Source organism: Lampris incognitus, chromosome 8, assembly GCF_029633865.1.
Source record: "Lampris incognitus isolate fLamInc1 chromosome 8, fLamInc1.hap2, whole genome shotgun sequence".
Taxonomy (NCBI): domain Eukaryota; kingdom Metazoa; phylum Chordata; class Actinopteri; order Lampriformes; family Lampridae; genus Lampris; species Lampris incognitus.
Window position 1 is genome coordinate 46,967,638 of NC_079218.1, and position 26,514 is coordinate 46,994,151.

General features: G+C 44.9%; 1 protein-coding gene and 1 pseudogene across 1 annotated transcript; one reads left to right on the forward strand and one right to left on the reverse strand.

The window, feature by feature from the left end:
- Positions 1–1,796: 1,796 nt before the first annotated feature.
- Positions 1,797–25,927, reverse strand: fhdc3 (FH2 domain containing 3). Its single transcript, XM_056285363.1, has 12 exons — positions 25,820–25,927; positions 20,994–21,491; positions 20,482–20,543; positions 19,129–19,231; positions 17,779–17,864; positions 17,296–17,396; positions 5,343–5,413; positions 5,108–5,215; positions 4,865–4,935; positions 4,563–4,680; positions 3,341–3,505; positions 1,797–3,184 (listed from the first exon to the last, which is right to left on the reverse strand). Exons 2-12 carry the CDS (start codon positions 21,429–21,431, stop codon positions 2,051–2,053), a joined length of 2,457 nt encoding a protein of 818 aa, XP_056141338.1. The 5' UTR covers positions 21,432–21,491; positions 25,820–25,927; the 3' UTR covers positions 1,797–2,050.
- Positions 22,086–23,269, forward strand: LOC130116421 (cold shock domain-containing protein E1-like; annotated as a pseudogene).
- Positions 25,928–26,514: the final 587 nt, after the last annotated feature.

The following is a 26,514-nucleotide window of genomic DNA, read 5'->3' on the forward strand; positions in this document are numbered from 1 at the left end:
AACTATAAATAGCTGTTAATAATAAGGATGTGACATTAGGTGTGTGCAGCTGACAGGGAAGGCGTTTCAGCGATGCTTGTCTGATACAGGACAGCATTCTGTAAAAAAGTCTAAATATAGAGAATAAAATCCAATTGAAAATCATATTTATATCTTACCTTGTCCAACACTACATGGAAAACATGTTGACAGATTACTTTAACACTGCCACGAGCATGAAAGCGCAAAATCGATGGCTTACCTTCACTTGATGATGAAGTCCATTCGCCGGTCTTTCTCCACGAGCCTCTCCGTGACGTGATGGGACGTGGCGTGACCGCTCGCACTCCCGCCATAAACAGCACCTTTCCATTGAGTCCATTGAGTTCACCTTAAGCTATGCAATATGCATGCGCAAACTCCGAACTTCACAACGAACAAAAAAAGCGGAGCCTACCCTTCCAACTGGAAAAGTAGGCGAGCTTGGCGCTGGATGGCGTTTCGCTCTTAGTTTGACATAAAAAGAACATAAAATTATCATTAAAAATACATTATAACACAGCATGCTTGTAACTAGAGTGAGATTCTGATATGTTGTATGATAAATTTGAGGAAATTATCACTGCCTACCCTGACCGCACGCCATTGCCCTCCAACACACTCTTTTTTTTTTTTTTTTTTTTATTTTCCCCTTTTTTCTCCCAATTTAGTGGCCAATTGATCCCTATTTTAATTCAAACACCCACCCTCGTATTGCATGCGTTCGCCAACTGCATCTCTCCGGCCGGCAGTCTCGAAGGAAAGCGCCTCCCCACTTTCGTGACAAGGCGAATCCAAGCCGAACCACTGTTTTTCCGACACACACAGAGACGCATTCACATGGCGAACACAAGCCGACTCCGCCCCCCTCCCGAAGACAGCGTTGCCAATGATTGCTGTTTCATCGAGTCCGGCCATAGTCGGATCTGACGAGACCGGGGCGCGAACCCCAGTCCCCAGTGGGCAACTGCATCGACACCAAGCCGACGCTTAGACCGCTACGCCACCGCGGACCCCTCCTCCAACACACTCTTGGCCAGAATTACCCCTACCCCATTTCTCCTCCTATTCGCACCATGGTAGAAGAGATTGAACCCTCCTCCGATGCTCCTGGCCTTACTCCCCTCTACCTGGTCTCCTGCACACACAATAGATCTACCTTTCTTCTCTCCATCACATCAGCCAGCTCTCTCGCTTTACCAGGCATAGTGCCAACATTCAAAAGTTTCAACTCTCACCTCCACACTCTTACCCAGTGGTGCCCAACCCTGCCCCTGGAGAGCTACCATCCTGCCGTTTCTCACTCCAACCCTAATTTAACACACCTGATTCTGCTAGTTACCTACTGACCAAGACCTCCATTAATTGAATCAGACTGTTAAATCAGGGTTGGAGTAAAAACCGGCAGGAGGGTAGCTGTCCAGGAGCAGGGTTGGGCACCACTGCTCTTACCCTTCCTTCTCTCCCGCTGTCTCTGCACATGCCTTCCCCCTCTCCTTCGTCTTCGCCCAACAGTAGCATAGTTTTCACCGGCACCCTACTGGCCAACAGTACCACTGACGGTCATTGGTAACCCGAGCCTTGACCGATCCTATATGGAAATCTGATTTATGATCCGCATATTTGATTTGGCAAAGATTTTACACCGGATACCCTTCCTGATGCAACCCTTCCCATTTATCCGGGCTTAGGACCGGCACTAAGAATTCACTGGCTTGTGCATCCTCAGTGGCTGGGTTAAAAGAAAGACAGAATAAGAAAGATACTTTGTAATTTGTGATATTGGGCTATACAAATAAATTTGACTTTACCTTTATTACATAGACAAAAAAAGAAATGCTTTAAGATTTAAGATCTTTGCGTGCTGTCTAACCTCCAAAAATCAAAACCTTGACACGTCAAAGCAAGTTCCCATTTGCCTTGTTCCAGCTGAACAATAAAAGACCAGGTCAACACAATGACCATGACTGCACAATCAAAAAAAGACATATTTCAAAAAGGAAAAAAAGACAAACTATAGTCTGTTTATTCATCAGGTATCTGATGTTTTGGTATTCACTTTCTCAGGTTTACATCTGTTCCCAATGCGTTTAAAAAAGGACATGAACCCAGAGTTCTGTTTGTCTATCTGCTTCCTTGTCTTTTTCCCAATCCCTGACCAAATATTGTCTCCCTCTGCTGTCGCCGACTCAGTCCCAGACCCTGAGTATGACCTCGTCCTTTGGACTTTGGTTCTCTGAAACAAGTCCCACAACCTGAGGTCACGCGCCGCAGAACTCCTGGTTTCATCCAGGGAGTTAGATCTGAGGACTGGCCTTTGGGACAGAGCCCTTTGGGAGGGACAATCAGGAAGTGATGAAGATGCCGTGTAGGAAGATTGAGATGTGTGATCCCCTCCTCCTCCTTCATTATCCTCTACTAGGTCCATAAGGGGACAAGTCATGGTAGGGAAAGTTGGCTTGGTTGCGGGGGGAGTGGAGTGAGATGGGGAGGAGGGCAGCTGCCAGGCTTCACCATCTAGATCATCTCCACTGGATATGGAGAAGTTCTGATTGCGATGGCGGGGCCGTCGGTTGTGCAAAGGCATGTTCCCACGGGGGCAGGTGAACGGACTGAGTATAGTCCAGGGGGAGCCTGGATTCCCATCGCTACCCAAGAAGACAAAGTCCCTGGTTCTGGGGCGAGGAGTGCGTGGGGTAACAGGGGTTGCTTGTTCTCTCTCTTTGAAACGAGGCTTATGGGAGGCTTGGTCCCCACAGAGGCTTCCTTGGCCACTCTGTAAGTGTAGCACTTTCCGCGTTACCACACGGATCTTCCTGGCCTCCTTGTAATCCAGCTCCTCTGCTTCCTGCAGTTTTGCTTGTTTCTCCTCTGGGCTTCTTTCTTGTCCGCTCTGTGAGCCTAGATCTGATTCTTCTACCGATGATTCTGTTCGGGAGCTGAGCTCAGTGGGGGATCCTTCAACTGGGGACAGCATGCTTTTCCTGCACCTTGTGAGGCCCTCTGGAACAGAGGACAGAAAGCTGTGGAGGACCGACTCCAAGCTGGAGGTCTCCGGGTCAGGCCGCGTTTCCTGATTGGAGGATATGGAACAGCGCTTGGACAAGCTGTGAAAGTTCTCGCTCCGCTTGCGTCTCAGCTCTACTGCCTCTCGTTCTCTGTTTTCCTGCAGCAAGGGAAAGAGGGGAGATTTTAAGTCCACTTCTTAGAAAAAAAGAGGTTGTGCATGTTTTTAGCCTTGCCATGCTGCTGTAGTTTGGTATGTGCACAATACATGTTTAACTTTCAGCTATCCTTTGTGGTCTGTTCATGTCCTTTTTACCTTTACAGCTATGTCAAACTTCTTGCAAAAGGAGTGAAAGATGGTGCAGCACTCCTCCAGTTTGAATAAAGCTGGATCTTCGCAGAAGTACTCAGCCACAGCATGGCTAATAGCATTGAGCTCCTGGAGAGAGGACTCCACATTGGCCAACTTGACTTCAGCCGTCTGGAGTTTCATATCATTTGGTATGTAACATTTTGGAAAAGTAAGACATAGAAGAGTAAAAGGTGCATAAAGTAATCTCAAGTTCAGCCAGCACTTTTACTGTACGTTCATCACCTGGCCTAGACTGGGAACCAGACGAATCTGCGAACTCATGTTTTACATTTGCTGTAGCATATACGTCTGGCTACCCTCCCGTTCAGATTTCCAGCCGACCTGGCCCAGGTCGGGCCAATCACAACTGTTTACCTAATATGGGGCGGGTTTGATATGATGACATACAGCCTTATTATTTTCCCCACCTGCCTCCGTTGGTTAGGTTGGTTAAGCTTAGGGTTAGGATGGGGTTAGCTAATCAGAGGCAGAGTAGAGACAGGACTTCCCTGAATGTGAGTTGAAAAAAAAATAACACTGACATACAGAGGAGTGCCGTCTGCTGCTGCTGATGTGGAAGGGTCTGTTGAATCTACTATTGCGACAGTATTAAATGAACTGGATGGTATATTTTCTCCAAAAGAATAAACAACTGCACTGAAAGCTTTTGTTGATAAGAAATGTGTTTGTCGTACATCTGACGGGATTTGGTAAAAGTTTAAGCGCTAAGTCATTGCTCTGATAGGTTGTAGGTCTATCCAATTGCATCCAGAGGCATTTTGGTCTGTGCCCCTTGGAAATGGAAAATGAACCGAGAGGAGCCAGATGAATTAGCATTTGGGAATTCGTCTGGTTCCCAGGCTACACCTGGCTATAAACAAGGCTCAGTGTTTTCGATTTTTACCAATTTTCACTGAAAAATACCCAGATTTTTTAAAGGAGCAGATTGGTTTCAACTGATTTTCACCCGGATTTTATGTTTTCACGGATCCAAAAGTTGTTCCTGTTCGTGTGAGGTTATGTAACAGTGGCAAGATTTGGCATGCTGGATGGCTTTGAAAAATAAAAACTGAAAACGCTGAGCCTTGGCTATAAATCACTTCAAAACACATTGAAAAACTGTGTAAGGAGATCAGACTAAACCACATATGAAACTTCTCCAGACTTGAAAAGGTGAAGACCTCACCATGAGAAAGGTTTCCATCTGTTGGAGAAGGCCAGGCTGTTTGCTAGCATACATTTTCACATCCTTGATCTTTTGCACTTCTCTTTGGAAGTCAACATTTACTTCCTCCTTACAAACTCTGTGTGGCAATCAACAACATCAATGCAGTCAAACAGATGAATATATTGCCCAAAAACACAATGCAAAATTGTACATTGTACTAATGAATCCATTAAATATAATAAATTCTGAATACAGAATACATAAGGAAAAAAAACACAAGTAAATGGGCAATGCTTTGGAAGTGTAATAATATTAGCCACCTTGATGCCATCCCAACATGACTGAGCTGATTGGAAAATGTTAACAGCTCTGCATCAATGTCCTCTGCTTGCTGTAGTTGGAAGACAAAAGGGAAACCAGATACAAGGAAACAGAATTAGAGAGATGGAGGGACGCAGACCATTATTATCATCAACACAAAAATGGGCGGATATCCGGGAGGGATTTCATGATCACACAAATGGGGACAGTGAGCGTCTGTCCTTGCCTGTTCTCTTTCTCACCTTGGCGACATAGTGCATGAGGTTCATGCCTGGCTTGTTGGCCTTGGTGTCCGCAAGCTTGAGCAGCGAGGTCATCCTGAAGCCAATGGCATCGCCACTGTACCCACCCTGCACATTTGAGATTTCACCGTTGTTTTGTCAGTTAAAGAAAGGCAGTCATAACACTGTTGTTGCAAAACCTGCACAATAAAAACCATCGAGATTAAATAAACAACATTCTGTAGAGAATACCAACAGCATTCATGTAGTTCCCCGCTTTTAATACCAGCCGAATGACGGAGTGCAGGTCATCACAGTGCAACAGCTCTGGGAGACAGAGAGAGAGACAGAGAGAGAGAGAGAGAGAGAGAGAGAGAGAGAGAGAGAGAGAGAGAGAGAGAGAGAGAGAGAGAGAGAGAGAGAGAGAGAGAGAGAGAGAGAGAGAGAGAGAGAGAGAGATTTGAGAATACTTTAGTAAAAAAATTTGCAAAAATATTACAAAACAACAATAATAAACAGGATAAAAACTAACACAGTCAGTAACATAAAAGTCACAGAATCTAAATCATCTCAGTTCACTCCCAAAGATCAGCTCACCATCCACAACACAGCAAAGCACATTTTTATAACACCACACATCCATTATCCAAACTGCTTATCCTGCTATCAGGGTCGTGGGGATGTTGAGGCCTATCCCAGCAGTCATTGGGCGGCAGGCAGGGAGACACCCTGGACAGGCCGCCGGGCCATCACGGGGCAAACATACACACCCACATACACACGTTCACCCCTAGGAACAATTTAGTATGGCTGATTCACCTGACCTACAGGTCTTTGGACTGTGGGAGGAAACCGGAGCACCCGGAGGAAACCCACGCAGACATAGGGAGAACATGCAAACTCCACACAGAGGACAACCCCCAAGGCTCGAACCCAGGACCTTCCTGCTGTTAGGTGACCGCGCTAACCACTGTGCCACCATGCCGCCAGATTTTTCATCATTTTGTAATAATAAAAATCTACCCTTATAATCATAAAAATCTACTTTTAAACGAGTTTTTGACATTTTTACAAACACAAAAACAGCATCACCATCCCCAGTTTTTCCCCCCATTCTGTTTCTTCTGCTCAGATACACGGCCGTCTTTGCCCTCCCCAGAATGAAATTAAAATGCTGGCAATTGACTTTGTTTTTCCCCTTATTTTCTCCCTAGTTGTATCCGGCCAATTACCCCACTCTTCCAAGCCGTCCCGATTGCTGCTCCACCCCCTCTGCTGATCCGGGGAGGGCTGCAGACTACCACATGCCCCCTCCCATACATGTGGAGTCGCCAGCCGCTTCTTTTCACCTGACAGTGAGGAGTTTTGCCAGGGGGACATAACACGTGGGAGGATCACGCTATTCCCCCCAGTTCCCCTCCGCCCTGAACAGGCGCACCGATGGACCACAGGAGGCGCTAGAGCAGCGACCAGGACACACACCCACATCCGGCTTCCCACCCGCAGACACGGCCAGTTGTGTCTGTAGGGATGCCCGACCAAGCCGGAGGTAACACGGGGATTCAACCCGGCGATCCCCGTGTTGGCAGGCAATGGAATAGACAGCTACGCTACCCGGACACCTGTCTTTGTTTTTCTGAGAGTACCTGTAGCCCAGAATGAACATGGGTTTAGAACAGACTTCCCCAAACGATCCCAAAACATTTTCCAGCATCGTAAAAAGTGGCAGCAGTTGACAACATTCCATGAAACAATGAAAAACAGTTTTATGATTATTGCCAAATGGGCAACCATGGTTAATATCAGAAGTAAAAATATTAACAGCCACGATACCATGTAAAACCCTCCACTGCCGGTCTGCAGCTCTTTTGATCAATGGTGATTCATACAGCGCTCTCCACTCCCAACACTGTCGCTCACACCTAAGTCAGCTCTCCATGGAGTGTCAGTTTTACCAGTTAATTTGTCCCTGTGCAAAACTTTAACAAACAACATCCAGAGGAATGCCCACTTTTTCTAAAAAAGCTCCTGTACAGTCCTTAAACTCTGGGGAAATGTCCACTGAAGGGAAAACATTCTCATCAGGTCTAACAGAGCAATTATAATACTGATGCAAGTGTTTGCTCACCACTTGTGAGAGCTTCTTTCCATTTATCAAGCAGCAGAGTGATAACGCGAGTCGATCTCAGCGGGAGGCAAGAGGAGGTGCACTGGGGGCGTCCAGGTAGTGTAGCGGTCTATTCCGTTGTATATCAACACAGGGATTGCCGGTTCGAATCCCTGTGTTACCTCCGGCTTGGTCGGAAGTCCCTACAGACACAATTGGCCGTGTCTGCGGGTGGGAAGCCGGATGTGGGTATGTGTCCTGGTCGCTGCAATACCGCCGCCTCTGGTCGGTCGGGGCACCTGTTGAGGGGGGAGGGGGAACCGGGGGGAATAGCATGATCCTCCCACACACTACATCCCCCTGGAGAAACTCCTCACTGTCAGGTGAAACGAAGCGGCTGGTGACTCCACATGTATCGGAGGAGGCATGTGGTTAGTCTGCAGCCCTCCCCGGCTCAGCAGAGGGGGCGGAGCAGCGACTGGGACGGCTCGGAAAATAGGGTCATTGGCTAAGTACAATTGGGGTAAAAAAGGTGCATTGTCCATGTTTGGACATGCAAGCTGAACTACATGTCCCAGAGTCACCACGTTAGACACAGAACAGCCTGAGCAGAGTTGGCCCCACTTGACACACTGCACTGAAACGGGTGCCATGTATGATTGGTTCCTGGAGCAGCCAGAACAAATAGCTGTGTTGTCTTAGTCTCTCTTTTTTTTAACAAGTTCCACCCCTTGAACAGTAAACGATAGAATTCAGGTAGTTCTTTGACGTTAAGCTGCTTTATGTCCGTCAGAAACAAAGATCTATTCAGTCCCAGTCCACCTAGCGGATTCAAAATGGTGCAAGCCAGTGACCTCCACTAAATCAGTAGGATCACACAGACACCTTTGCAGGAACTGGAAATGGAAGGTACCCCCCCCCCCCGCTGCTCAGGTGGATCAGGCCCTGTTCTCCTTCAACCCTCGGCAGATACAGTATACTCTGAGGCACCTAGTGCAGTTTGTCCCAAAAGAAGTTAAGAAGAGCCTGGATCTTTGACAGCAGGTCTGGTGGGGGGGGTGGGGGTGTCAACAACTGACAGATACCTAAACTGACAGATACATAATATTGACGATATCATATTATTAGTGATCAGGACTCAACCTCTGTAGGACATCTTGATTAAAATCCACTTTCGTAGACTACAAGCTATTTACCTTAATCATTTGCAAAAGATTTGAGACTTTCGTACCAGACCTGATCAGAGAAGATCAAACTGGATTTATTAGAGGGCACCAAACGCAGGACAATATTAGAAGAACCCTCCATATTGTAGACAATGCTCAAAAAAAAAAGAAGGTACAAATACAGCTTTGGTTGGTTTGGATGCAGAAAAAGCATTGATACTGTTAGTTGGGTGTTTTTATATGAAGTATTGAACAGATTTGGTTTGATGTTCAAACCAACATCGGGACACAAAGAGCCATGGACATCTATAGCTCTGACGACGACTCCTAGAGGATAAATTCTGAGTCTCATCACCAGCCAGTCAGACTAGCTTCGTCTAGTCAGAAAGGCACGAACTGAGGAAGCCTCTTGGATGAGAGGTGAAACGTCTTCACGGATATATACCAAGTCCAGTTGCACTTGATTCAACTCCTTTGAATACTTTCTGAGGCAGTAAGGTAAGAACTGCCCACCTGCAGCTTAATGGCAGATGCCCTCTGGCGAGACTATTGTTTAACACCGCCAGCAGATCCCCCCAACCACCGGCCAGAACGACTTGTAAAACTCAACAGGTAATGTCAATTCCAGGAGCTTTCCCCCTCTGAATACTCTGCAGAGCAGCATAGAGCTCATCAGAGGAGAGAGCCGCTTCCAACTCTACATTACTCTGCTGTTCAACCTGAGGGAGATCAGTATAAAAGCTCTGAGACACTGTCTGCTCCTCGTCTGTGCTCACACTTAAACAGGTTACTGTAAAAACTGACAGCACACTTACGAATTGCAGTATGGTCAGCCAGCACCTGCCCAGTGTCCGATTTTAAGCTGTGAATGAACCTCTACTGTCCATTCTTATGCTCCAACCCAAAGTGTGACGGGGCATCCATCTGGGCTATATTTTGAAAGCGGAACCTGACCAGGGCCCACCTGAGCTGAAACACCCAGCAGGTTAGTTAAAACAGACTTTCGCTGCAAGTGCCTCAGTATAGCGTTAGTCTCCTGTGGCCTCAGGTAAGTCTTGGAGTTCCTCTACAGCGTTCACTGAACTCATTAAGGTTTGTGGGACATTCCAAGTGTACTGCTGACAAAGTTGTCTTATTTGGACTTTTCCAATATCCCACCACTGCCATACAGACACAAAATCAGATTTTATACTTGAGTGTTGTTTTTTTTCCAAAATCACACAAAAGCTTCCTTTATATTTTTTATCCTCTAAGCCATATTAAAATGCCAATAAGCACTAATGGGTTTTACACATTGTATAAAGACAGAAACCGATACAAGAGAGTGATCAGAAAAACCAACAGGGCTGACAACACAACATTTGAATACATTAAAATGTTTAAAACAATAAAAACGATCAAGCCTGGCCATAGACAGTAAGGCATCCTTAACATACAATATATGTACAAAAGTATTGGGACACCTGGCCATTGCACCTACAGGAGCTTTTATGACGTCCCATTCCAAATCCATAGGCATTAATATGGAGCTGGTCCCCCCTTTGCACCTATAACAGCTTCTACTCTTCTGGGAAGGCTTTCCTCAAGATTTTGGAGTGTGTCTTGAGGGAATTTTTGCCCATTCATCCAGAAGAGCATTTGTGAGGTCAGGCACTGATGTTGGACGAGAAGACCTGGCTCCCAATCTCCGTTCTAGTTTGGTGTTCGATGGGGTTGAGGTCAGGGCTCTGTGCGGGCCAGTCAAGTTCTTCCACACCAAACGCACCCAACCATGTCTTAATGGACATTGCTTTGTGCACTGGGACACAATCACGCTGGAACAGAAAAAGGCCTTCCCCAAACTGCTCCCACAAAGTTGGAAGCATAGAATTGTCCAAAATGTCTTGGTATGCTGAAGCATTAAGATTTCCCTTCATTGGGGTCCGCGGTGATGTAGGGGTCTAAGCATCGGCTTTGTGTTGATGCAGTTGCCCACTGGGGACCGGGATTCGCGCCCCGGTCTCGTCAGATCCGACTATGGCCGGACTCGATGAAGCAGCGATAATTGCAAACGCTGTCTTCGGGAGGGGGGCGGAGTCGGCTTGTGTTCGTCACGTGAATGCGTCTCCGTGTGTGTCGCAAAAAGCAGTGGTTCGGCCTGGATTCGCCTTGTCACGATAGTGGGGAGGCGTCTCCTTCGAGACTGCTGGCTGGAGAGACGCAGTTGGGGAACGCATGCATGTAGTACGAGGGTAGGTGTTTGAACTAAAATAGGGATCGATTGGCCACTAAGTTGGGGAAAAAAGGGAAAAATCAGAAATAAATGTATATATATATATATATATAAAAAAAAAGATTTCCTTTCACTGGAACTAAGGGGCCTAGCCCAACCCCTGAAAAACAACCCCACACCATTATCCCTCCTCCACCAAACTTTACAGCTGGTACAATGCAGTCAGGCAGGTGACGTTCTCCTGGCATCCGCCAAACCCAGACTCGTCCATCAGACTGCCAGACAGAGAAGCGTGATTCGTCACTCCACAGAACATGTTTCCACTGCTCCAGAGTCCAGTGGCAGCGTGCTTTACACCACTCCATCCGACGCTTGGTATTGTGCTTGGTGATGTAAGGCTTGCATGCAGCTACTCGGCCATGGAAACCTATTCCATGGAGCTCCCGGCGCACAGTTTTTGTGCTGATGTTAATGCCAGAGCAAGTTTGGAACTGTGCAGTTATTGAGTCAACAGAGCGATGGCGACTTTTACGCACTATGCACCTCCGCACTCGTTGACCCCGCTGTGTGACTTTACATGGTCTGCGACTTCGTGGCTGAGTTGCTGTTGCTCCTAAACGCTTCCACTTTTCAATAATACTACTTACAGTTGACCATGGAACATCTAGCAGGGAAGACATTTCATGAACTGACTTATTGCAAAGGTGGCATCCTATGACAGTACCACGCTTGAATTCACTGAGATGTTCGGAACAACCCATTCTTTCCCAAATGTTTATAAATGCAGACTGCATGGCTAGTTGCTGGATTTTATACACCTGCGGCAATGAGTCTGAATGAAACACCTGAATTCAATGATTTAGAGGCATTTCCCCAATACTTCTGTACATATAGTGTATGTCCAGGTGAATTGTCTCTGTTTATCATGAAATCCTTTCCACACATCACACAATTCATGAGCCTCAATAAGATGAACCAGATGAATGTAAGAAGCAACGTGAGGCTCTGCGTGGTTCCTGTCTAACCTGCTGTCCTCAGTACAGTTAAAATCTCCACCAATAGATAAATATTCTTCACCGTTACATTTCTCAATAACTTCATTTAAAACATCTAGAAAGACGTACCTCTCCACTCCCACAACTGGGGCATAAATATTAATAAACATCATTTTTACATTTTCATACACTGCTCTTACTTTTAACAGACGGCCTTTAATAACTTCTTCGGATTCAACAGACTGAGAAATAAAATTCCTGGAAGAAAGAATTCCTACCCCACAATAGTTACTGATTTTGTGACTTAAAAAGGTTTTGCCGGTCCATTCTTTTCTGCAGCCAGCCTCGTCATCAGTAGTACCGTGTGTCTCTCGTACAAAAAGAACCCACATCCAACTTTTTAAAAGCACACAGCTTGAAAAGAGAGGCCCTTTTTTCATCATTCCATTTAAATTTAAGCTGCCAATTCTTATGGCCCCATAATCCAGAAAAACAAGTTGTAAAACAAAAACAAATGAACAAAGAAAGAGTAAATTGAAAAACTTATTCATCATCCTGTTTTTGACCTTTTGAACTGTTTTTTTTTTAAGCGATAAGTCTCTTGTTCAGTGAAAGCTTTCTCTCCCAAACCACCAGGACTTCTCAAAAAGTCTTCACTGAATCAATGAAGAGTTATAAATCAGGGAACACTTTCTCAACTTTAACATTTCTGGCTCCCTTGGTATCCTGCAGGAACTTCTTAATACTCACTAAAGAGTATCCATTGTTTTTGTTAGTCCACATCTGTGAGGAAGCTAGACTCCACATCACTCTCCTCATCATCTTCCCTTTCATCTGACTGCAGACACATACACTGATGAGAAACCTTTATCGCTTTACTCAAAGGCTGAAACACACCATCAGGTTTCCTCTTCTTATCCTTGTGATTAGAAGAGTCTTTGTTTATCAACATCTCACTTTCCTCCTCCAGAGAACATCCTGCTTCCCGTTTCAGTCTGCCTGTCCACTACGTCAGTTAAAACTATCAGTGTGACAATTTTCAATAACCTCCTACAACAGCATCTGTATGTGTAGGACCCGGGACAGCAGCACCTGAACCAGCAGCCCCTGGACTAGCAGAACCCCGAGCAGCAGCACCTGAACCAGCAGCCCCGAGTTAGTAGAACTCGAACCACCAGCCTGAAACTCAGCTTTACCGTTTTGTTTTGGGGTTTTTTTCCTGCTGTGAGCTCGGTGCTGCAGACCCAGTTTGCTCAGGGCTCTGTGTTGCAGTCTCACTGTCATTTGACTCAGTAGTTCGTTTCTCTGGACAGGAACAGATGAGGCGAGTCTCCATTCCACAGCCAAAACATTTCATTTTCTCCGAAGATACATAAACGGTGTAGTCAAAACCATCTACTTTGAACTTCAACATCAAATTTAACTCCTCAGTGTTGTTCTTCAGAATCTGACCTGCCTTCTGAAGGAAACAACATGTTTTAAATGCGGAGATTTACAGCTCAGAGGAATCAGTTTTATAGGGGACATTAATTGTCTGTGTCTCACCAGTTCCCTCCACAACATTTCATTGGTAATGAGCGGAGGGACTTTAAACAAAATGATATTTTTGGCTGGATTAACCAGCAGCACCACCTGAACAAAGGTGTCTTGGATCACCACACTTTGCTCAACAACCACGTTAACTTTATCAACACTATCCAGAAAAATAACAACTCCAATATTCATTCTAGATGCAGACTTCACACTGTCATAACGGACAATATTATCAATCACTCAAACACAATCTTCCACAGAGCAATTGAAAATCTGACAGTTTAACTCCATATCAGCGTGAGCTTCTCCAGCCCCACGCCTTCAACTCCACGAGTTTGCATGACTCACAGCTAGGGCTGTCACGACCATGACATTTTAAGTTGACGATTAACTGTCATACAAATAATTGCGATTAACAATTTGTCTTTTTCTGATCATTTTATGCCACTATTATAGTATAAGCCTAATCATAGTTTAATAATACACATATCCCTTATAAAGAAGAAGAGCCATTTCTTGGAACTGAACATTGGAACATATAAGTAAAAAATTTAATTTCTGTTTGCCTTTTAGACTTTGTAAACAAAAAATGCACAGGGCAGACACGACAGAAATAACAATTTAAATATACTACAAAGCCTATTACTGAAATATACAAAGAAATTGCTGAAAATGGAAGGTACCAATAAAAAAATAAACAATGTACTATGGCCAAAACAGGCCATAGTACATTGTACATAGTACAGGTCAACCACAACCACAGCCAGTCATGATCCTCACTGGTTAGGTAGATTCTGGGCAAGGAACACCATCATGTTGACCTTATCTGGCTTAAGGCAACATCTCACTGGGGTCACAACGTTGCCAGCCATACTGAACGTTCTCTCAGAGGCGGTACTTGCTGCACAAATGCACATGTACTTTCTTGTTAACTTGGCCATCAAAGGAATCGGGATCAGGAATATTTATTTGTCATTTCATTCCATGCACCTGCATACATGAAATGAAACCAAATATCGTTTCCCCCAGCCCACAGCAGTGCAACACAAGGACAAAAACACATATTCAAACTACAAGAACACATATATCCTATCCAAATTACAAAAAAGCTACAAAAACAACAAAAACACATATATCCAACATATCCCAAAGAAGTTTTCACTGTCCAAGAGAGCGGACGCCAAGATGACTGTCGGAACTTCTGATCTGTGTGGGCTAGCAGTTAGCTTAGCCTGCCCCGCTTCTGCATCCTGTCAGACCGCCCTCGGTGTTTCCTCCTCGGGTACAGCTCCAGGCAGGGCTGTGGTCCCTGGGCCCACCGGATGCAGCAGACCAGGCTCCCCCAGCCGATCCAACGCCAGCTGTCCCAACTAGACACCTTCGACACACCTCCCCGCACTCCACATGATGACACCAAAAACACAGTCAACACTAGGCAAGGCCACCGCCAGACTGCCCTTGATGTTATCGGAATTGCCAGTCTGCGTGGGCTAGCAGTTAGCTTAGCCTGCCCTGCTTCCGCATCCTGTCAGACAACCCTCAGTGTTTTCTCTTCAGGCGCAGCTCCAGGCAGGGACGTGGTCGCATAGCCTTTTCTTCTTGGGTGCAGGAGATGCAGAGCCATCATCTTCTGCCACAGCTCTGTTACAGTCCCCACCTCTGTCACTGTTGCCTCCGTCCTCTCTCGTCTCCATCATCTTCCTTGAAAGCTGGTCCTTATCATCCAAAAGCTGGTCCTATCATCCACGACCACAGCATCTCCGATGTTGCCCCTATACTTTGGATCGAGGATGTGGCCTTGCTCAGGAGCTCCTGAAGTGGTGTTACACTGTACTGTTCATCAAGAACACAGCACATTTGTTTCACATGTTTGCTATGAGTGTGGTGTCCTTGGGGTCTGGGGATAAGAGTTTTCCCTCTAGAAGGTCCAGCATAGGCTTCACAGAGGACACAGTCATGTACTCTTCCCCTGATAGAACATCAGCAAAATCAGCCACCGGTTCCAGTGCTGCATTAATGGATTCCATGACAGATGTATCCTGCCAGGTCGGATTGAGGTGTCCATGTTTTCTGTCATCAATCAGGATGCGTCTTACGGCAGGGAGTTGTTCCAGCACCCTCTCTACCATTTTTGCTACCCCATAGTGTAGAGACATCCTGCAGGAAAGATCACACTTTTGTTTAGGCTTTTGTTCATTATACCAAGATTACATGACAATGACCTAACATTTATGGTTTCAATTTCAAAACATTTTCTACAGCATCTATACAGAGAAATCACTGCTCGTGCCGAGATTTCAAGTGTAAATGACAATGTAAAAGTAAATTATGAATAAAAATGACTATGTTTACAATATTGACTTGTATCAATGTTTTAAACAAATAAATGAATAACTCACCAGAATTAGACTGTGTTGGGGGAGACTGGCCTCAGTCTGTGTCTTTCTCAGATCTCCCTTCTTTAACCAGCTGAGGTTGAAAGTGTTGACCAGACTTCTACACAATCCCAAGGTGCAAGCTGTGCATTCCTTCTCACTTGCTATGGCATTTGTGACCGCTAAATGCAGATTATGGCCAAAGCAATTAAGCCATGGCCAGCTGGGTTTACCTAGTGCAGCCACAATGTTAGAACCATTATCTGTGGTTATGCAGGACATTTTCAGCTCATCTAATGCCCAATCTGCCCAAGCAGACTGAAGGCCTTTTGCAAGTGTGTGGTTCTCTGGTGTATATCTCGTTTCTAAACACGTCGGCTGTAGAATCCAGTCAGTGGTGAGGTAATGTATTGTTAAGCTCATGTATGGGGTCACACTTGAGCTTGACCACATGTCTGTAGTGGCTGAGTAAAAAGTCAGTTTCTTTTAAATCCTTGAGAATGTCATCCTTCACTTGGTTGTGTAAATTGGGGATTGCCGTTTTGGATTTTGGAGATGTGTGTTTTTCCTGGTAATTCGTACTGCCTGTCAACGGCTGCATTTCTTTGGCTATATACCGCGCTACACCGCATGTTAACGTGCGCAATCTGGTACTGTCACGTTTATATTTAGATACTCGTCCGAAAGCTTCAGGAACAGCCAATTGCTGGGATGGAACTGCAATGGTGGATGTCTTTCCAAGTTTGGCGAATTGGGTGGGGTGGTGGCTACGTAGTTGTTGTTTTTTTTAAATTTGTGGTACTAGCGCTTCTGACTGCCACCTTTTTGCTGCAAATCCAACAAATCGCCTCCTCCAAGTTATTGGGCTCTCCTTTTTCATTTAGCTTAAAACCAAAACTTGCCCACAGCGGTGCCGTGGTGTCTGGCTTTGCAGCTTCGTCCATGATGTTAATGTCAACAGATGCTAATCGAAATGCAGCCGTCGGATATCAGAGAATAAGCGTCTAGAGATAAACAGTTTGTTGGCACCAAGTCCCCACTCAAGTGCCATTAAAACATTGGTTGACGCTAGATAGGCACGGAAGTAGCCGTGATTGGCAGTTGCGTCGGCCAATAGACAGCACGGAATCTCGAAGCGCGCTGACTTGAAACAAATGATGCGCACTGAAACATCTAGCTAGCTAGCTTACAACTGACCTTAACATTGCCAGATTGTACTGTAACGATAGCTAATGTTAACGCTTGCTAACAATGGAAATTCAAAGAGAGTTTAAACCCTAACCAACAACCAATCACATCTACTTCCATGCCTACACCGCGTTGGATCTAGCATCAAACCATCGTAGAGGGAGCGCATCAAGATGACATCATTAAAAGAGCGCCAGTCAAACTGCAAATGGTGGAAAACGACATGAAAACAGTGATGGAAATATGATGTTTCTGTTAGTTTCATCCAGCTGTTTTTATAAAAATGAATGGAAAAAATTCTAACAATTACACAAAATGATCGCGGTCAGGCGATTATGTGATAATTGCGACAGCCCTACTCACAGCCAGGCTGGCTGAAAACGCCCCGGAATAGAAAATAAAATAAAAAAACACTACAACAATAAATCTATCAAGATACAAAACCAAAAAAAATAACAATGAAAGATAGAAAAAGTAGAAAAAGACGCACTCATGCTGAAATGCGCACTCACTCCAGCATGCACCAGAGAGAGAGAGAGCGAGCGAGAGAGATAAAGAAGGTGAGTTATCATACACAAAGAAGGACTAATCAAAAAGCGAGGTCATGAGTTGTGTTGCATGTGTGTGCGTTACCATTTGCAGCGTTAGTCATCACGGAGACAGAGTTCTTCATCTCCTTCATAAGAGGAAAGAACTCCTCCCTCAGCAACATGGACGTCAGGCGCTCAGCGTAACTAAAAAGACAAGACACATCAACCACGCCTGTGCTTTACAACACTAGCTGTCACTTTTATTCTAACTGCACTTCACAAAGACATACTGGCATTGTTTCTAATACCAGGGCTGTTCAAGTCCACAGAAGGCAACACCACCGTCGCTTCCCCTTTTCATATAGTGAGGACTCGACGATCGAGAGGATATTATTTGACAAGCACTACGTCCTTTTTCACAAAACCTTGTATCTGAACTACAGAGGATTTAATCCACAAAACTATTACTCTTGTAATTAAATGCCTTAAGACTGATGACTTCCATAACATCTACTTTCATGCGAGCAATCACATGCATGCGTTATGTATCGTGTTTAGGAGACTGACTCTTTAAACCTTTTCTTACCCTGGCACTTTGACCAGCCGCACCATGAACTGGTCCGCCTCAGGCAACAGAGAGAGGTCCCCACTGAACGACAGCAGTTGCCTCACCTGTAGAGAGAAAATACTCTGTTAAACCCTGTTTGCCGTCATTTGCCAGCGAGTCACGCTGAAGGTTCTGTCAACCGTCCCGTACACGTTTGATTTATTTGGAGAGGAAAAGGTCTCTGGGCTCTCCAGTCGTTTAGCAGGACAACGTACAGGGTCTTGATACAAAAATGCATACGAATCATTTCAAATGGACACAAACAAAAGGTTGTGTCAAAATTAATGTTTCTTGAAAAAAAAAATCGTGTATGGGGTGTCCGGGTGGCGTAGTGGTCTATGCCGTTGCCTACCAACACGGGGATCGCCGATTCGAATCCCCGTGTTACCTCCGGCTTGGTCGGGCATCCCTACAAACACAATTGGCCATGTCTGCGGGTGGGAAGCCGGATGTGGGTATGTGTCCTGGTCTCTGGTCAGTTGGGGCGCCTGTTTGGGGGGGGGGGGGACTGGGGGGGAATAGCGTGATCCTCCCACACGCTACGTCCCCCTGGCGAGACTCCTCACTGTGAGGTGAAAAGAAACGGCTATCGGAGGAGGCGTGTGGTTGTCTGCAGCTCTCCCCGGGTCGGCAGACGGGGTGGAGCAGCGACCGGGAAGGCTCGGAAGAGTGGGGTAATTGGCCAAGTACAACTGGGGAGAAAAGGGGGGGGGGGGATCACGTAGGATATCCTCTTACAAGATAATTAAATGATTAGTTTTATAAATATATTGTTCTTCTCAAGCACTGCAAATGTAGCTGGAATCTTTTGAATTCTCAAGTCACAAAGTGTCTCTTTCCTGCACTTAACACTAACATATGAGCACGCAGTCACCTTATGTAGTCATCGATATAGACTTTAGGTGAATTTATTTTAAAAAATAAATGTATGGCTGTGCCTGGTAAACTTCCTTTGGAGGTTTACCGGGCACGGCCAACTGGGAGGAGACCCCGGGGTAGACCCAGAACTCGCTGGAGGGACTACATGTCCAATCTGGCTCGGGAATGCCTTGGGATCCCCCAGAAGAGCTGGAGGGTGTTGCTGGGGAGAGGGACGTCTGGAGTGCCCTACTTAGCTTGCCGCCACCGCAACCCGACCCCGGAGAAGCGGCTGATGATGAATGAACGTATGGCGATAGGGAGTGAAATCCTTCCCACCATCTCAAAAGGGAATCTTTCTTTTGGAGTAGACATATTTACTTTAAGCATGAGACCATTTACTATAATGCATTAGTGGCCCAATTTTCCATAAGGTTACACATAATAAAGAATGAATGAAGTACTGTTCACCTCACTGTCCTCCGGGACCAATTTACAGAGCTCCTTGAGTTTTCCTGCTCCAAATTTGAGCCAGTTCCCCTGACGAATGTCCTCCACCAGTTCTGTCACGGGCCTGCAGGGGGAGACACGAGACAGTAGTACCACACAATACTATAAGCTACTGATGAAATATTCAGCCGGTAAATGGTTCTTCATATGATAAAAATAAATCCATTATTTTCTCGTGTTTTAATTTTGGTGTCTGGCCAATGATACTATAACTTCAGGCGCCATTCCCTTAAAGTCACGCCAAAGACAAAATGTTCCAAATGGCATTTTTCAAGTCTACTTTTCATCACTCGCTAAATTTACTCGTGGCCTGAATGTCCTCTACAGTCAAATGAAAATACAATCAGTCTCGGATCTTGACGTTCACATAGAGGCCCATTTGGTATTCAAAATAAGGGCTGAATGAACCTTGAACTTAAAAATGACATCATCGTGATATAGCTCAGGCACAAACACTGATCGTGGCACCAGGGAGACGTGATGTGTGAGACTGCAAGTTGAACTTGCATACATGAACAAACCACATAAAAGCTTTAACATTTGCTTCACTTAATCAACTTCCTTTGATTAATATACAGAATTGTTATTGAGATCAACACTAGGGCCTAAAGTGAGAACCTGGCTTGAATATGAGAGCACAGCACCAGCGTTTAGCACACAACATCTCACCCAGCAATTTCTACAGCCGGCTTGAGATAGATGTTCGAACCAAACTGTGTGTTACCGATCCGATACAGCGGACTAAAAAATATGAAAACAATTAGATCTGGAGCTGTGGGTGGGATGAAATACTTCATAAACTGGTTGTGGATGTGGCTGCAAACACATACCGCCCAACCTCTACAGCGTGTATCCTCTTTCCTGACAGTCTCTTCCTCAGTAGACTTACAATAACACTTTTCCTTCTTCGAAGTATTAGTAAAAGGACTCATTTTTTCCCCTCAAACAAAAGCTGACATTTCCTTTCTTGTGACTAACTCTTCTTAGGTGCCATGTTGAAAGGTCATTTCCATTCATTTGAATATGGTCGCGCGAGATAAGTCTTGTTGGATTGCTAATGAATGGCACACTGAATGTAGGTGGTGTTCAAACATCCAGATTTTCAACTAATATGGAAGTACACTGTTCTCACTAAGGCCTCGTGCAATAAAGGTACTTTGAATTTACAACGCTGTCATGCTTACTGCGCTTACTTCTTCATTTCTCTTGGCATTGCTCGGTTTCTCTCCTCATTCCCACTGTCACCCTCTTTATCTTTTCATCCCAGACACTCGTGCTCACCAGCACCGGCATCTTTTGCAGACTTGTTCTTACCTCTTACAGTGTTTCAGGAAGATCCCGATATTCATACTCTTCTTGGAGTCGAGAATTGAGACCTATCGAGAAACAAACCACTGATCGTCAACACAGATGGATAGGTCACAGTTTCTGCCCTGGTTAAAGCATGGAATAATAAACGACATCATCTTTTGGGAAGCAAAAAAAAATTACCCACTATTGTTGATACCATACAAAAGCACTTGTTTTTGTATGGTATCAAAAAAATGTTGTATGGTATCAACAATTTTTTTGCTTTTGGGAAGCAAAAAAAATGACCGACTATTGTTGATGCCATACAAATACACTTCCTCACCAGTGAAAACACTTCCATGGGAACCTTCAAAGATCAGTTCCTTAATTGTATGCCCATTAGTTCTCTCATTGTGTTGTCTGAGTTTAAATTACCCTAAAGGCTTAGGAAAAATGACCGACGGTCTATCTGGTTCAGAAACAGGTTGTAGGGTAAATGCCCGGCTGGTTTGCTGCTTGATACCCGAGGCCTTTACCTGCGACTCGCTGGGAAAAGGGGCCAGGCCCGTAAACCTCCTGCGATGCTTGACTCTGGTCCCGCATTTAGGGGCCCATGTGTCCTCGTGGCTGAACAGCTCCTCTATCCTCTGGACATTGAGTGTGAGGTTCTTCTGTGGCCGCTGAGATGTCCACACGTTCACTTTCCCCAGGACACGCTGGCTGGGGATAGCGTCCCAGTTGACCTTTTTCATCGAACGTCGCTGGACATTATGAGGGGCAAAAGCAGGTGGTGGAGGAGGGGGAAGGAGAGGAGGAGGAGGAGGTGGAGGTGGAGGTGGAGGTATAAATTGGGGGGCAGGTTCAGAAGGAGAAGACTGGTGGTCTGAAATCTCTGGAGCATTTGGAGGAGGAGAAGAAGAGTCCCGAGAATAAGTGGGAGGACACGCAGGTGTTAAGACCAATGCTCCCTCCATCGACTCCTGTGATGACCCACAGACAGGAGGAGGAACTATCCTGCTTTAAGACACTTGGATCTGAGGAGATATGGGAAACAACAGATTATTTACTCACAAGAAATCAACTGTACGTCAACAAAACGTTGATTTTTGGATAGTCAAAGACAAAACATTATATTGGGTTCAAAGATCCTGCCCTGGATAAAGACTACTTGAGGCAAACCAAAGCATTTTTAGTCAAAGGGGGCACCAAAAATCGATCTGTGATTCAAGTACCTATATTTTCAATTTGATCATGGAAAAACTGAGGGGCCCTGAACCTGTTGTTTGAAATGTAACACCAAAGACAGAATAAAATCAATGTGAAACATTTTTGGAGGGGGGGAAAAAAGAGAAAATTGAACAAATTCACACTCAAGTATGAGGACAAAGCTATCCATTTTGACAGCAGGGTATGGCTTTGTGGAAAAGAAGAATATTAGGCTATCTGCATAACAAAGCTAGTTATATTTCGTTACATAAACAAAAATAAACAATACCGGCAAGTTGGAAGAGATGGAGTTATACCACTAAGCAGATTTACCTCATGAGCTGTCTTTCTCATTTATGGACTAAAAACAATTAAAACATTCCCAAAAGGTTTCAGCAAAATAAGTTGTCTTATCTAAAAATATGGCCTACCAAGTAGACCTCCACTCATTAGCATGGACTAAGGAGGTCAACAGAGAGTAAACAGAAACGCAAAAATCCAAAAGGTACAGTTAAAATATCTTAAAAAATAGATCCCTGAAATTTTTCCAATTCGTATCTTTTAAATGTACAGCAAAACTGTACATTTTATACACATGACTGTGGAGTGAAGCTAACTGTGTCATACCACAGCAAGGACCTAGAGGGAACTTGCCACCCACAGACGGGAGATAAGGTGGAGTTCTCCATTAACGAAGTAAAGAGAACTGGTAAGCGGAATGCAGTGGCCATCAAAATCCTCAACCGTAACACCACTTATGCAAAGAGACTGCAAGGATTTGTTGCCACACTGAAAACAACTTTGGTTTCATTGAGACAGCCAATCACGACCAAGAGAGACTTGGAGAACTTGAAGCTAGGTGATACTGTGGTGTACACCCACTCTAAGGGCAAGAGAAACAAAGTCAGTGCTGAGAAAGTCACTAAAGTGGCTGCAGTGAATGCTGCGGGGGAAGATGTTGGCATGGTAGTCATGCCGGGGAAAGTGGTCCGTCCTCTGCGCAGTGTAGATCCCTCCCAAACAGAGTACCAAGGGCTAATTGAGGTAACAGAGGAAAGTACAGCTAAAGGTCAGAGTTATCCATTCGGCATCATGAGCATGGCAAACAAAGCTGACTGTCTCCAGAAAGGAGAGCTGGCGAAGTTCCAGATCTGCAGTGTAGCCCAAACTGGACAGAAGATGGTTTGTAAGGTGGTGCCCCAGTGTAGAGCTTTGGTGGAACGTGTGAAAGATCAAGTATGGTTTCATCACATATGAAGCAGGTGAGAGCAAGAAGCTCTTCTTCCATGTAAAAGAAGGTGCAAGATAGCCTGGAGCTCCAAACGGGAGATGGAGTGGAAATTCCCTGTTATTCTCAATCAGCGTACAGGGAAATTTAGTACCTGCAATGCACGAAGAGTCAGTGAAGGGCCTGAGCAAGTGGTGATCCCACGCCCTGACCAACTGGTGAACAGACTGAAGAGCATCACACTGGATAATGCCAGTGCCCCCCCCCCCATCTAGTCATCGCAAGACAGCCCTGTGGTCCTGATAACTCAAAGGGTTGTCAGGACCACAGGGTTTCAATGTGGAGCGAAAGACACGCCAGCCTGGTGGGTGTCACTGACTGAGTTATAGACCCCTCCACCCCGTGCGTTGTAGGTGGGCCTAGATTAAGGAATGCAGTCCTAAAGTCTATAACATCAGGGAAGAGGGAATTTTTGTCACATGCTTGCACACAGTCATTCATATTAACATGTGCACACATACAGTATCGGCATGTGTAACTAATTGTTCCTCAGTACATCTGTGAGGCAGCCTCCTCGTTCCAAAGTTCCCTGCCTCCTATGTATCATATGTACTTGATCCAGGGTGCACTGCAGTAAACATGGGAATCTCAAGACATTTGTGTCTGGTTGGTGAATAATAGAGGTATTTGCACCTCTAACGTTGAGTGGCTGTTGTGTGGCTGTCTGCCTTTTTTCTCTCTGCTCTCGTCTGGAATTCTGCACCTGCAGACTGTCGTAGTTCGCGTGGGTGTATGACCGTAATTGTTGGCAAGTACTGAGCAACTCCCCCTCATTATAGCTTTGCTCCTTTGTATCTGGAAACTTAATGGTTTCATTGTCCAGTTTCCACTAAGGTACGCTTTCCTACAAAACGCACAAAGCAAAGCTAAGTTCCCTCCATAAGGAGGATCATATTTCTCATATGTGCAAATTTAAACTGAGGCTACTTCTCTATTGAGTTTTGTTGAGCAGTTTTAAAACGCTTTACTCAAGAAAGAGCTGAAGTTAAAGTGTAGTATGTGTGAATGTCAAAGTAGTTAATCGATGGGGATTTACTTCCAGCAGTTTGGAGCCTTTACATTTCTTCTTTTTTTGGTATTCACGCGCTCCATTAAGAAATGTTCCCAGGTGCAGAATTCCTTTTTGGCATCTTATATTCAGCAATCATTTTCATTATTTTTTTTAGCACATTTTTGCTTTTTTCCATTAACCCTTGTGCTGTGTTCGAAAGCTGTTTCTGTCCTGTGTGTTCGCAGGTCAATTTTGAACCCTCAGTCCAAAAACACTCCAAAACAATGACTATCATCCAATATTGGTTTTGCTACATCGCAACTAACTTATGCATTCATAACCATACAATCCTGTTGTCATTTTATTTTATGGCCCCAAGACACGTTACACCACATATTTTTAAGTTAAATATTGTTCTGTTGACAGATAAAATTTAAGGTGCCTATAAAAAAAACCCAAAAAACACAAAAGAAAAACTGAAATAATCCTGTCCCCAGCCAACAGCCAAAATATTCAGGACAATCTTAGGGTGGCTTCTTCTGCAGTAGGAGCAATGCTGGTGTGCATCCCCAAGTACCTGTGGGGTGAAATATACTGTAATGTGTGCTTCTTCTTTTTTTTTCTTATTGGAAACTTAAAACTAAATGTTACTTAAGATGGGGAAAGGTGACAAAATTATTAGACATAAAGTTTGAAAAAGCATAACAACCAGGATGTCTTGTCTATCAGTTCTGCTTTGGAGACGCTGATGGGTGAGCTGCTGTGCCTCTGGTCACAAGTGCGACTCTGGAGGTCACGTGGTTCCAGATGAGCCGCGTTCAGAAGTCCTACATCAGTGGTTCTCCACCTTTTTGGGGTCCTGGACCCCCTGCGTATTTTTGATCTACCCTGAGGACCCCTCCACCTGATCTTGGGGGAGGGGGGTTGCAATTTGATAGAAACAGTAGAAACTGCATTTTAAATTGCATTATAGCATTTATTCACTCTTTGGGGCAAAAATAAGAGCTTTCAGTTGTGACTTAGATATAGTTAACAAAACAGAATTCTTATGCAGTAACTTTCAGATATATGTAACAAAACAGAATATGTATTCAGTAACTTTCAGATATATGTAACAAAACAGAATATGTGTTCAGTAACTTTCAGATATATGTACCAAAACAGAATATGTATTCAGTAACTTTCAGATATATGTAACAACAGAATTTTTATGCAGTAACTTTTAACAATGCAAACGGGAGCGAGATCTCTTATTAAAATACAATAAATTACACTTGTGAAACAGATGTAATTAGAGAAAAAAGTCCTGTTACCCTTTATAGTTTAGGTAGATAAAGGTCTCAGTCACATTTGAGTAAAATAATCCTATTTCTATAAATGTCATAGGATCTTTTTTTTCAGATATTTTATTTTCACGGACCCCTTGCAATTACACCACGGACCACTAGGGTTCCGCGGACCCCCGGTTGAGAAACACTGCCCTACGTCACTCCGTTGGTGGTCTTGAATGAAACGATTGAATTTAAATTTTATGAAACTCAAAAATGTATGAAAACCACCAAAACGTTGCGGAATATTTTCAGAGACGCTACAAAACTAATATACAGTTGGGGTCGCGTCTCGTTTCGGGGAGAAACTGCCAGGTACCCCCCGGACGAGGAGAGGAGCTGAGAAACGTTTAAATCTAAACGAAGCTCCGTAATGCGGGTTCGCCTCCGGGAGCTTCGCCATGCCGGTAAACGGCATTTAAAACCGCTTTCGAGTCGCTGGTGTTGGGGGTCCGCTGCCCCCTGCCAACACAAGCCGTGTGTGTGTGTGTGTGTGTATGGTTTATAAAAGTCGTATATTTGGCTAATAAACGTGTTGTTTTTACTCACCGGCAGCGCGTCAGACGAAACTTCTCTCCGGCGTCCACCTGCGCGCGACCTCCCGTCAAACGCCGGTCAAGTGCCGAGGAGCGGGAACGCCTCTTCCGGTTCTCCGCACGCAGGCCCCGCCCCCTCCCTCCCTCCCTCCCTCCCTCCTCTGTTCTTTCTATCCGCCGTGCGCAGGTCTGATAACCGCAGCACGGACCTGCGGCTTGTGACGGCCGTCATACTTCCAGAGGTGTAAAAACCCTAACCGTGTCTTTACTCCACCCATGTACTAAACCATCAGATTGCACTGACTAGTTTCCCAAATCAACTGGTTTAATACATGGATGGAGTAAAGACACGGTTAGGGTTTTTACTTTCTGGACCGGGTTTTTACACCTCTTCATACTTCCAAGGTAAAGTCAAGCCCAGCTATGCAAAACAGGCGCAGTAATTACATACATGTCCACATCTAACAAGATGTGCGTGTAGTGTAACCGGTTATTTTCCTGCCCGGTGCGGGATTCGATACGAGGTGTACTGCACCAAAAGGCGACATCAGTAACCGCTCGACTGAAGGGTCAGACTCCCTAGTCCAGTGTTTCTCAACCGGGGGTCCGCGGACCCCTAGTGGTCCGTGGTGTAATTGCAAGGGGTCCGTGAAAATAAAATATCTTTTAAAAAAAAAGATCCTATGACATTTATAGAAACAGGATTAT